Source organism: Notolepis coatsorum (assembly GCF_963971535.1).
Source record: "Notolepis coatsorum genome assembly, chromosome: 2".
NCBI classification, from domain to species: domain Eukaryota; kingdom Metazoa; phylum Chordata; class Actinopteri; order Aulopiformes; family Paralepididae; genus Notolepis; species Notolepis coatsorum.
In genome coordinates this window covers 106068481-106082125 of record NC_140166.1, presented here as the reverse complement: position 1 = coordinate 106082125, position 13645 = coordinate 106068481, and the positions used below count along the sequence as shown (strand labels likewise).

The 13645-nt window shown below is 38.8% G+C and overlaps 1 protein-coding gene across 3 annotated transcripts in view; it reads right to left on the bottom strand.

Annotated features, from left to right (window-relative positions):
• kctd3 (potassium channel tetramerization domain containing 3) overlaps positions 1-12886 on the bottom strand; it is a 98445-nt gene extending 85559 nt beyond the window's left edge. For all 3 annotated transcript variants that reach the window (XR_014620858.1, XM_084337912.1, XM_084337913.1), the window contains exons 1-5: positions 12491-12886; positions 11721-11774; positions 2838-2883; positions 2314-2387; positions 2170-2228 (exon numbers count right to left, since the gene is read on the bottom strand). Coding sequence is in view for 2 of the 3 variants with exons in the window: in XM_084337912.1 (XP_084194038.1) it covers positions 2170-2228; positions 2314-2387; positions 2838-2883; positions 11721-11774; positions 12491-12561 (304 nt within the window). In the remaining variant the exon portion in view is untranslated. The remainder of the gene's footprint in view (positions 1-2169; positions 2229-2313; positions 2388-2837; positions 2884-11720; positions 11775-12490) is intronic.
• Positions 12887-13645: the final 759 nt, after the last annotated feature.

The window sequence follows — 13645 nt, the reverse complement described above, 5'->3', positions numbered from 1 at the left end:
CTAAAGTCATCTCTTTATAAAAACATGTGCTATAAACACACACAGCTGACATGTAACTAAAGTCATCTCTTTATAAAAACATGTGCTATAAACACACACAGCTGACATGTAACTAAAGTCATCTCTTTATAAAAACATGTGCTATAAACACACACAGCGGACATGTAACTAAAGTCATCTCTTTATAAAAACATGTGCTATAAACACACACAGCGGACATGTAACTAAAGTCATCTCTTTATAAAAACATGTGCTATAAACACACACAGCTGACATGTAACTAAAGTCATCTCTTTATAAAAACATGTGCTATAAACACACACAGCTGACATGTAACTAAAGTCATCTCTTTATAAAAACATGTGCTATAAACACACACAGCTGACATGTAACTAAAGTCATCTCTTTATAAAAACATGTGCTATAAACACACACAGCTGACATGTAACTAAAGTCATCTCTTTATAAAACATGTATAAACACACACTGACATGTAACTAAAGTCATCTCTTTATAAAAACATGTGCTATAAACACACACAGCTGACATGTAACTAAAGTCATCTCTTTATAAAAACATGTGCTATAAACACACACAGCTGACATGTAACTAAAGTCATCTCTTTATAAAAACATGTGCTAGGGGGAATAATTGCTGAATGAGGTATTTGTGAAGAAAGGATCTCAGGGGGGATAGTTATCAATGGGGATGTTCCAATATGTTTTTGCTGACAAGGAGGTTGGTATATCCTATTAATTATATCCTATTATATTATACTATATTATATTATATCCCATTATATTATATTATATATCTTGTGGACAAGTCAGCTGTCACTTCAATACAATGGAGCTGAATGGTACCTGGTACAGTATGTGGCACTCAAAGCACCAAAACACTCAAAAGCAAAATCATGACCCGGTTACTCAGGATAATCCACAGACCTTGTTGTGAGCAGTTTCATGTAGGAACTAGTTTCCACAGAACAACACCCCTATTCATTATTATGGGTGTGTACTATAGTTTGGTAGAAAATAGTTCCTGCATGAAACTGCTCACAACAAGGTCTGTGGATTATCTTGAGTAACGGGGTCATGGTTTCCGGGTCCATTTGTATTGGAGTGACGGCAGACATCTCCACAGCAGGTTCTTCCAGAACTAGGCAAATCACACTGAACCTATCTGGATGGATAGGGTAAGGCAAATCACGCCGAACCTATCTGGATGGATAGGGTAAGGCAAATCACACTGAACCTATCTGGATGGATAGGGTAAGGCAAATCACGCCGAACCTATCTGGATGGATAGGGTAAGACAAATAAGGAAATGTTTCTTCCATTTCATTGGTTGTTTTATTACATGTACATGTAACTAAAGTCATCTCTTTACAAAACATGTGCTATAAACACACACAGCTGACATGTAACTAAAGTCATCTGATTACAAAACATGTGCTATAAACACACACAGTGACATGTAACTAAAGTCATCTCTTTACAAAACATGTGCTATAAACACACACAGTGACATGTAACTAAAGTCATCTCTTTACAAAACATGTGCTATAAACACACACAGCTGACATGTAACTAAAGTCATCTGATTACAAAACATGTGCTATAAACACACACAGTGACATGTAACTAAAGTCATCTCTTTACAAAACATGTGCTATAAACACACACAGCTGACATGTAACTAAAGTAATCTGATTACAAAACATGTGCTATAAAGTTTACACACAGTGACATGTAACTAAAGTAATCTCTTTACAAAACATGTGCTATAAACACACAGTGACAAGGAAATGTTTCTTCCATTTCATTGGTTGTTTTATTAATTTTAATTGTTTTTATTCATTTTATTTTTTTTATCTTTACCTCCTTTCATGTATTGTAGCACTTTGAGATTGTCACACATATAAAGTGCATTATAAATTGAATTTATTATTATTATTAAGGCAAATCACTCTGAACCTATCTGGAATGGATAGGGTAAGGCAAATCACACTGAACATATCTGGATGGATAGGGTAAGGCAAATCACACTGAACCTATCTGGATGGATAGGGTAAGGCAAATCACACTGAACCTATCTGGATGGATAGGGTAAGGGGAGATGGATAGAACTTTGGGTGAACTTCCCCTTTAATCATTTCCTAGAACATACCTAGTGGAGTTATGCCATAGAACTCTGCCTCATGCCGAAGGATGTTGATGCTTACCCCCCTACACAGAGAAAACACATCTGTAAGACACATCAGAACCCTGAACAGTAACTATATAGAACATTATTCTCCGTAAGCCTTTTTACCGCAAGTCCAGTTCTTTTGTTCTGAGGAAATTCAAGATGGGTGCGAAAGCTGTTGGGTCCCTGTCGATAAATATCTAGAGAAAAGAGAAGCAGGTGACAATAAGATTTCACAACCTATACAAGCATCAATGTAGCTGTCACTGCTGTTTCTACAAATATGGCTCATTCATGGTCCGATTGATGAGATTGAACCACAAGGATATGTTACATTAGCCATGCTGTTGTTTATGCAAACACACAATAAGCTTTAATTTAAAAACAGACAATGATACTCTCCGTTTTCTTATGCTTTGTGTGACAGTAGATTCTGGCCACTCTGTTATGAGAATAAAAATGGACGCTAGGTTACTTTTTCCATGATAAAAGAAGCTCATAACAATGGCTGTTCATTAACTAAATGGAATTGGTCAAGTTGAAATGATGAGTTAATTTTAAGTAAAAAAATACTATGTAAAATGATAAAGATGAAGGCCACGCATATCCTTTCCTTTAGTATAAGACAACACTGTTACAGCAGTACTTACAGCTCCAGTTTCATCCCGGAGAGTTGATATCCTCCCACTGAGCAAACTGGAAAACAACACACACACAAATAAACCTAGTGCTCTAGTTAAAAGGAACACGCCAACATTTTGGCAAATTAGCTAATCGTCTTCTCCAGAGAGAGACAAGAAGACATATACCAGTTTCCTCTCTGTGCGTTCAGTAGTAAAGCTATCTGGCTGCACGTTAGCCTAGCACAGTATATATGTATATACTCTGTCAGGATCTAGGGGTAACAGTACTGTATATTTGAATACCGCCTATGTCACAAATGTATCAGTACTAAATACCTATATGTCCCTATGCCATAAATGTCATGTATGTTATGTATGTCATAAATGTCTATATGAATTGAAAATGGGGGACCCTGATGGAAACAAGACAAACGTCTTTCTCAGGTCTGCATCCCCTTAACAATTGTATGTATTGAGCCGTACTGTATTGTACCCATTCTGCAATCTGTTAAATAAAGTTTTCATTCATTCATTCATTCACAGCACAATGAATGGAAGCGGACAGTGACGGTTAGCCTAGGCATTGTCCAACTAGGCATTGTCCAACTAACACCTCTCCCGAAGGCTAACCGGCACCGTCCCAAAAAGACGATAATTTCCCAAAATGTTGGCGTGTTCCTTTAACTCTGACACAGTTCCCAGTTTCTACATAGAAGGCAGGGGCATCATTTCATCAAAAGCAAGCGCATGGCAGACATGGAAGTGGTGGGGTGGGGTTGAGTCTATTAATTGGTTTGCTCCAGTAGACTTAAGCCAGGTGCAAGTATGGAGTCAAATTGAGCCAATAAGTGCCTAATTGTTTAGATGTGTCGCTGTGGATTTCAGGTGTTGCACCACTAAGGAGGCACGGCCTCTGTAGCAGAATTGTATTGTGAGAGTTCACCTTATGTGTCTAGGCAACAGGGATTCCACCCGCTTGCCCATTCCGTCTTCCAACTTCATATGAGCTTGTGACACTCTATCTAGCAAAGAATAGACTGATGTAGATATCCTTCAATTATTTTTCTTGAAAGTAGTTGAGGAAACAACTCTACCGAGCAAAGAAAATACCACGATTTGGGTCTGTACCACATACAGTAGCTCAGCACCCACCCAGACTGGGTCCCTGCCTATTCCCACATGACAAGTGTACTAACGCATGGAGCCTGGAGGCCTGAATTCTTTCCCCAATACATTTCCAGTTCCGCGTTCACCTTCTGCGCTCTGATTGGCCACTGACGTTTCTGGTCGCGCCAATCGTGTGACGGCAAGTTCTTTCGCCGGTTAAGCTTAGGCACTCTTTCGAAGTTGGTTAAGGTTAGAGTTTGTCTTAGAGCAGGGCGATAGAACGCCAGCCCTGATTCCAAACTCTAACCTTAACCAACTTAGAAAGAGCCGCCTAAGCTTAACCGGTGATAAACTTGGCGTTAATTAGTTTGCTGCTCTTCGAGGCGGAAATGGGCGCGTCACGTGATTGGGCGCACATGTCACATGACCAGAAACGTCAATGGCCAATCAGATCCCACCAGAAACGTCCGTGGCCAATCAGATCGCAGAACGCGAACGCGGAACTGGAAATGTATTGGGGAAAGAATAGATGCAGCCTGGATACTTGCAGGGGCTAGAAACACACATTTAGATTTAGGCACATACATCTTTTGCCACATCTTCCTACTATGCTCCAGCACTGATACAAATATTAAATTAGGATTACCATTAGCTACACCAGTCACTAACTGTCCCATTTAAGTTAAAGATGCACTGTGTCGTTTTGTTTTTTAGGGAATAATAACGCAATAATAAGAGAAATGCTGGATCCTTGGAGGACTGTTTGAAATGAGAAATGATTTGTTTGTGTTCCTACCCTCCCATCACCTTTACCATACAAAGACACCTCTAGGTGTAATGTTGATTCACTTTGTTTCAAACAGTGATGTCTTTGGTTTTGAAAAATTTGGAAAAGGAATGAATTTATTTCTATTCATCCTTCATTTAAACCGGGTAATCACATTGAGATTTCCATCTCCATTTTAAATAGGCCCTGGGCCAGAAGGCAGCATACATACGGTATAGTAGGACTGTACCGAATGTCATTTTTTAACATTCGAAGCTTCGATTGAAGTATTCGAACGAAGCTTCGAATGTCTATTAAAAATTTTTTACTTATTAAAAAAAAAAAAAAAAAAAAAAAAAAAATTATAAACTAAATCCTCAATTTGAATAAAGTGATTAATCTGATTAAATTAGTATTTTTCTTTTATTAAATCAACTTTCTTTAATGAATATACCTCATCAGTTTCGTCAACATAAATAATCCAAAAAGGGCACGGTTGGTATGAAAGTGATGGTGACGTCTTATACTAGTATAATATTATAATATTAGTGTAGCCTAATCTTTAACTGCAACTGTGAAGAAAACCCCCATTGGTTTAAACAGATTGAATAGACACAACAAAAAAAAGTTTAAAATTATTATTATTATTATTTATTTTATTAAAAATAAAAAATTCAAATGTTGATTTAGAATTCGAATGTCAACATTATGATCGAAGCTTCGAAGCATTCGGTACAGCCCGTATAGTTTCACATATAGCATAACAAAACATTTAAAATAACGTCTATAAATGTCTGTTAACGCTTCCTTTTGGTGTAACAGTTTTATCGCTTGGGTATTTGTTTAGCATCACAACATGATTTGGCTATTTTGTCAACAACACAGCTCTAGCCAGCAGTGCTTAAATGTGTGCGCTGGTGTGTAGACTAGGCTACTTGCGATGCATTAGTGAACGGATAGTGGCTAATAAGGACAAAAACTGAATCAGAATGAATATATTTAACATTTTAAGCATGACTTAATTGAAATGTGGGATACTTGAGCAAACAAAATTTGGATTTCTGCATTGTCATCACGTCTCAACCTTTTTTTCCCTTCTAAATACCTTGGTTTATACTATGCTGTATGTCGCACATCTCTTGTCTTTACCATCTATCTCTACTGACCTTCCTGTTAGAAAGGAAGTAACACATGATGTAATCTGATGATGGATGGCCACTTATAATGTGCCCACAAGCCAATGGCTAGTATTGTTCTAAATTCATAGTATTCTCATGACATGTAATGAATATGATGCAATGCTATCAACACAGCTCATTGGCTATGGTCGTCTTAATGATGATCACCTGTTATTTTATTACAATTACCTGCTGTTTGCCTACCAAGATGTCTGTGATGATGACGAAATACTGTGAATAGCTCAAATTATGGAGAGGGTACAGAAGACTATATGTACAGTACTGGCTGTACATACTTTAGTCAAAGCCTCTCTAAAGAGAGGTCGCCATCTTGATAACGGAGACTAACAAGACCTGACCCCTATCTCTTTAAATGAGGAGTCATCCGTATCTAAGAATCTGTTGTACATATCATTGTTATTCTTTAACATTTGAAGTCACTGATAAATTAATGAAACAGAATGGATAATTTGGCCAGAAGGGCCAATTTTATTATAGAAAATGCCTTTTTCCACCAGTTTCTACACATGCACCATCCAGTGGTTTCTGCCAGAGTCCTTAGTTACCATCACAACCATTCACTGTACAATTCCCAGCCTTTTGGCAGAGATTGTGATTCATTTGTAGTAGATTGTGTTGCTTTCCCTACTCTCTCTTCCCAGGAGCAGTCGCATTTTTATCTCCTCTCCCTCCTCCAGAGAAAACACCTCAAGGCCTCTCTCTTATCCGCTTGGAGACATCCGTACCAGCCCTTACAGCTCGTTTTCACCGGAGCCTAGATCTGCACTCGCTGGAGAACGCTCAGACGTTTTGGCCTTTTTCTTCTTTCTTTTTTACAGCAGAATCCTCAACTCAACTCGACTTTTGACCGTAATATGGATCTAATAAGCTGGGCTTTTACAGCGATTGATCGCATATTCTCTACAAGGAAGCAGAATGCGGATGACCCATTATGCCCTCTTGAGAGCTATCAGGCGGGATACACCATAAATTCTTACGGGACCTGGCTCGCAATATGCTTTTTCCCACTGGAGATAAACGACGTTGAGGACGTATATCTTCTAATTGTCATGCTGCTCGGCCTGGGCACCGTCAGCTGCTGGATCTGGTACTGTCTGAAGCTAATTCGGAAGAAGTTGATTTCCCAGGCCAGGGATCTGGCCGGGATCAAGGATAACCTGATGGAACTGTTTAAGAAGATCGCTGATCTAAGTACCCTGCGCGGTGATGAACAATTGAGCTCCAAGACCATGTTGGAAAGAGGCGAACTCTATCATGTAGACGAACAGTCATGCTTGAAGACAATTCTTGAGAGACTTGCTTCTAACCATGCGGAGGAACTTTCGCGGTCACAGGCCATACTGGACATGACGTCGGAAATCAGGGACGTGAAAATAAAAATGCCACCGTACCGTAATAGGGGATACGAGGATGGTGACGATGATTAGACAAAATTGACCTGTTTTTTTAACTATATGCGGCATATCTGCCTCGAGCTGCATCTGTTATCACCCCCCCCCCCTCCCCCCTCCCACACCCTCCTTATCCTTTCTGCTGTGGAACGGACCGAGGCCAGGGTCAACGCGGAGGAGTTGACTCGCCGGCGATGTGAGATTCTGGGAAAGAGGGGACGGTCTGTACTAGCTGAAAGCGATAAGATTGATGAGGCCCCCCCCTACCCCCACCCCACCACCCACCCCAACCCACCCCATCCGCACCTGCTGTTGTGACTCATCTGGCGCCACAGCCATACGTAGGCTGCCTCTGATGCTCGACGGTGGGGGCCCACCCCCCCCTTGACTGCTCCACAACCAAATTCCTTAACCGCCCCCCCCCCCCCCCCCCCCCCCACTCCGCCCTCCCTCCAGTTCACCAGGCGCCACAGCCATACGTAGGCTGCCGGCTATCGCATACAGTGTCTCAGGCCTCCTGTAATGCTGACATGTATCAACAAATGTGCATGTCTGTTGAATTTATGCTGTGCCATTGTTACTGTAAAAATGTAATGATTGTGTTGTTGTTAATATCATTTATGAGACGTTGAGCTGTATGTGTGTGTCATGAATTTCCCCAAGGGGATTAATAAAGGAATATCTTATCTTATCTTATCTTATCTTAATAGATGTAGATAGTTGTAATAGATGAAACACTTTCTTGGTCGAAACACATTAGCAATATGGTGGCTAAGATGAGCTGTGGTACTTCAATGATCAGAAGGTGTAGAAATCTGTTGACTAATGGTACAGCAAAGCTTGTACTACAATCTTTGGTCTTATCACGACTGGACAGACTACTGTCCTACTATATGGTCTAACGCCTCTAGGCTTGATCTGAACAAACTCCAGTTAGCTCAGAACAGGGCGGCGCGCCTCGCTCTGCGCTGCTCTGTGAGGAGTAGTGTTGGAGTGATGCATGCCGCACTGACCTGGAGGACAGTGGAACAGAGGTAGCCTGGTAACTTTTTTGTTTAATATCTGTAATACTGGGAAACCGGAGGGTTTGCGCTCACAACTGTACCCAACTAATATGAGACATGGATATAGCACAAGGCAAGCATTAGATTCATGCTTTACTTTACCTCTACCAAAAACAAATGCTCTGAAAAAGACGGTAATATATAGAGCAGTTGCTTATTGGAATAAAATACCCAGAAATATAACTATGATAAGGAACAAATTTATGTTTAAAAAAAAAATTTAAATTGCGCTCATGAATAATGAGTTACATTTTGGCCATTGACTTTTGAAATTAGTATGGAAATATAAAGGTGATCGGTGACGTGAGAAAAATTATGCTATAATATGAGTTCAAATAATATATATGATTTTGATCTGTTTTGTTCTTATGGACTGAATATGTCATTTGTATTTTATGGTTGAGAATTGTGATATCTAACTTTTATTCACTGTTTTGTTCGTTGTGATGTTTTCTTGTGAGTACTTCAATGTTTGTGGTTTTATATTTTTATTTTACTTTTTTTTGTGTGTGTTTGTATTTTTAATGTTTGGACCCCAGGAAGAGTAGTCTCACTTTGGTGTAGACTAATGGGGATCCACAATAAAACAATAAAACAAAACAATTTAAAACATCTTTAAAACTCACATTTCACCTCAAAATGCAGTAAATTATAATGTTACTCAACATGAAATCACATCACATTCAATTATTTTCTCTGAATGTTTTATAGCAAGTAGTTCCGTTGTTGCTGCCACATTTTAGTGTTACGAATTTCTCCATTCCAAACTCCGCATTTTCCTTTTTTTTGGGCATATTTCAGTTAGTCACAGTAAAAGTCACCTAGTAAAAGTGAGATAATTGACTATATCAAAACATGCTAGGGCTGTACCGAATAGTTCGAAGCTTCGTTCATAATGTTGACATTCGAATTCTAAATCAACATAAAAAATTGTAATTAAATTTATTATAATTTTTTTTTGATAATTTTTTATTTTTATTAATTTTTTATTTGCCAAGGTATGGCGAGTGCCATACCTTGCCATACCAGAATGACGCCCCTGGACTTGACTTCTTCGTGTCCCTCAATGAGTGTAATACCAGCATTCAACTGTATGCACCACAGCGGTTTCTATCATCATCATCACCACCACCCACGCTATGCATAAAATATATAGGTCCGCGGAGAGGCACGCTGAGGAGGCCGTGCAAACTGCAATGGAATATGGGGCATCTCTCTCTCTTTACCTAATATTTTGATTCTATCCTGACATTTTTCAGTTGGAAGGGCAGTCTATATGCGTAACGGTAAAAAAAATAAAAAATTTAAATCATTTTTTATTTTATTTTTTCAAAAAGGGCACTTTTTTGATGAGGCTCAAAAAGGCAGGTGCTCAAGCACCCCTTGGCCTCTATGTGTGCACGTGCCTGTGTGTGTGTGTGTGTGTGTGTGTGTGTGTGTGTGTGTGTGTGTGTGTGTGTGTGTGTGTGTGTGTGTGTGTGTGTGTGCCAGAGTTAGGCTTGTTACTCAAAAAAGGTTATATATCTGGCTAATCGTTACTCATTTAAAAATAAATATACTATTACTTTACTTATTACTCCCTGGGAGCAGGAATTTGTTATAGTATATTAGTTATTAGGGCTCTACCGAATGCTTCGAAGCTTCGATCATAATGTTGACATTCAAATTCTAAATCAACATTCAAATTTATAATTTTTAATAAAATAAAAAAAACACTAATATTATAATATTATACATAAGACGTCACCATCACTTTCATACCAACCGTGCCCTTATTGGATTATTTATGTTGACGAAACTGATGAGTTATATTCATTAAAGAAAGTTGATTTAATAAAAGAAAAATACTCATTTAATCAGATTAATCACTTTATTAAAATTGAGGATTTCGTTTTAAAATTTTTTAAGTAAATATTTTTTTATAGACATTCGAAGCTTCGTTCGAATACTTCAATCGAAGCTTTGAATGTTAAAGAATGACATTCGGTACAGCCATATTAGTTATATTACCTTTCTGTTACACCCAGAATTGGCTATTGCTTCCTTTCTTACCCTCAAAATTCGGTACATCAAAGGCTACTTGGCCAGCGCAGGCACAGAACTACGCTGAGCTAGATCATTGTTTTCAACAGAGGACGCAGTATTGCCTTGAAACTAAGCAAGCAAGGCACAGAGCACAATGCCTCGGGGTTTGAAAGCACGTTGACTGGAAAAAACCAACAGCTTTTTTCTAGCAGTGTAGAACTTTGGTAACTAGTACATGCTTGATCAAAAGCACAGCTGGCTAAAACTGATGATGGACATTGGACACTCTTTTTAAACAACCTGCTGTAGGCTAGCGGGGGGTATGTCAAGAGATTTGAAGTCGTATTCTTCGCAGTAGAAAGTAGGTGAATCATAGGGGCTCTTCTCACTCTCAGTTGGAACAGCACTGATGATTCACTCTGAAACCTTTAATTCTACCCATGCAGTAGGATGGAGAGGATGTAGTGACACGGGGTCTGTATGCTTGTTTTTATGCTGCATATTTGTTTTTGACAAACATTTTACCTTGATGGTGATTCTGTGGTTCAGTATATATACTAGGGTATTTAAATTGCAGTCTCAGCTTTACAGGTAAGTAAAAATAATAATAATAATAATAATAATAATAATAATAATAATAATAATAATAATAATAATAATAATAATAATAATAATAATAATAATAATAATAATAATAATAATAATAATAATAGAATATCCACACACTGTATATATTATGCTCCCATTTTATTTACACACCATTTCAGCGTGAAAGGTCTGCAGTCTGCACCTTTCAGTTGGAAATGTTGTGTGATTAAAACCAATATGGGAGCATGATATACAGTGTGTGGATATTCTTATTAATAAAGTAAAAAATAATAATAATAATAACGTCTTTGTACAAAACTGAATGGTTTCAACCCTTAACTGCATGGAACTAGAATACATTGGATCTGGTTATAGCTGAAAACGTCTTATGGTTCCAATGAGACTTACATTTAATTATCTAAAAGGTGAGAGGTCGAGGGACCACATTGTAATTGGGCTTACCCACCCAACTGGGCTTGTATGGCTGATTCCTCTATGTCCCTGATTTTATACGATACCTAATACCTATATCTTCGCTCTAGCCTTAAAACTGAGCTGGTGAGAGAACCTCAGTAATACGCTCGACTTCAGAGAGTTCAAATAAAATATTAGAGAAAATATGCTAAATGACCTTGCAGGGTATCACTGGCTTACTGGATTAAAACAGCCAGCGAGGGTAGAGATGACAGCTAGACTGACCTGCTAGTGGCCACAATTATTGTCTGGTTGTGTCCTGCGTGTGACCTGCGTGTGACCTGCGTGTGACCCACCTTGAGAAGAAAGAATCTGGGATCCACATCAGGGTTTGTCTGGAGGTGCTGAATCTGTCATGGATCAATAACATTAGTATTATTATTATCATCATCATGACAAGGAAAGGAGTGGGGTAGACATAGGGCTGGGGAAATAATTCAATATTATTATAATATCATGTGTGTGTGTGTGTGTGTGTGTGTGTGTGTGTGTGTGTGTGTGTGTGTGTGTGTGTGTGTGTGTGTGTGTGTGTGTGTGTGTGTGTGAGAGAGAGAGAGAATGCCAAGAGTGTATCTACTGTATGAATGAATGAATGAATGAATGAATGAATGAATGAATGAATGAATGAATGAATGAATGAATGAATGAAAACTTTATTTAACAGATTGCAGAATGGGTACAAATAATACAGTACGGCTCAATACATACAATTGTTAAGGGGATGCAGACCAGAGAAAGACGTTTGTCTTGTTTACATCAGGGTCCCCCATTTTCAATTCATAGTGACATTTATGACATACACAAGTTAACACAACACAACATACATGACATCATGACATTTATGGCATAGGGACATACATGACATACAGATACAGGTATAGTACTGTTACATTTGTGACATATACAGTACTGTTACCCATAGATCCTGACAGAGAGTATATGATCCATGCATTATTATTATTATATATTATTATTATGCACAATTGTAAGGTTGTATTATACATGGTATACAACACTTCGGCTCAGCTGATCGACCAAGCGGTGAAAGAGGTAACCGTTACTGTACCTTGTCCCACCGACGTTGAGCTGGATGATTTCTCCCATCCCAGGTACCAGATTGTTGCCATTCGTGGCCATGTTTACAACCCGTGCGTTGTAATTTGACCAGATCTAAAACATGCACAGGGCTTGTATCCAGTTAGTTATCTGCAACGACAACTAACTACTAGCTGCCTAGCTACATGTTTCTCATGTTATACCCAACTCAGCTGTCGCCTCGTCCCCTGCCTAACCATCTCCTCTCCCCGTCCCACCGAGCCAGCTTCCATAAAAGATCCACTACAGACGGCCTCCGCAACACTGTGGGTAAATAAACAGGCTGTCCTGTTCTACTATTATCCGTGCAGCAAGATAGCAAATACTATATTTCCATCGAGCTTTGCTTCTTCCACCAGAGACTGGCGTGTGGTTGCTTTTCTCTGTCTCTATCTTGGATAGGATCTTGCGCAGTGTCTTGGCAGAATGTGAACCAGCCGCCTCTCCCCATACAGTACGTCATCTTGCTTCCAACGAGAGCGCTCGATATGTGTCACACAGCCCGCTTGGTGAGCGGAGTATGGCTGCTGCTGGTGCTTATCCAAAAAGCTCCGAACACAAGGGCTATGCTTGAACCTAAAACATACACGCAATTATGCCTATCTCTATTTAATTGTTTATCTCTCTGAGGGAGAACCATCATGGTAATTGGTGTGTAGGCGTTAGAGACTATGTTGTATTGAATCTTCAGTGTATATTCGGTTACCTACAACATCCCAAGCATGTAGGGATAACGCGTTAAAGGTTCACTTTCTCTGCAACCATTGATACATTGATATACATTGATACATCAAAACACATTACACCCAATGGAGGACATCTTCCCACAGTATTTTTAATCAATTTTTTTTTAAAACAACATTTAAACAAAAACACACTGAAAATAAATGAGAAATGCCACCAATTGACAGGACAGTGCTCCTCATATCCTCCCCTCCCTGCTTGTACTGTACCTATAAAATTATTTCTATATTTTATATATTATATTATATATTTTAACGCTAGTTACCAAAATCATACGTGCACTTGGGATTCACATGTGAACATGTTTTTCTTTTTTAAACACTGGAAGATTACTTTGACTGTTGGAATATACCACTGTTACGATTGGGGGTGATGCTGAAGG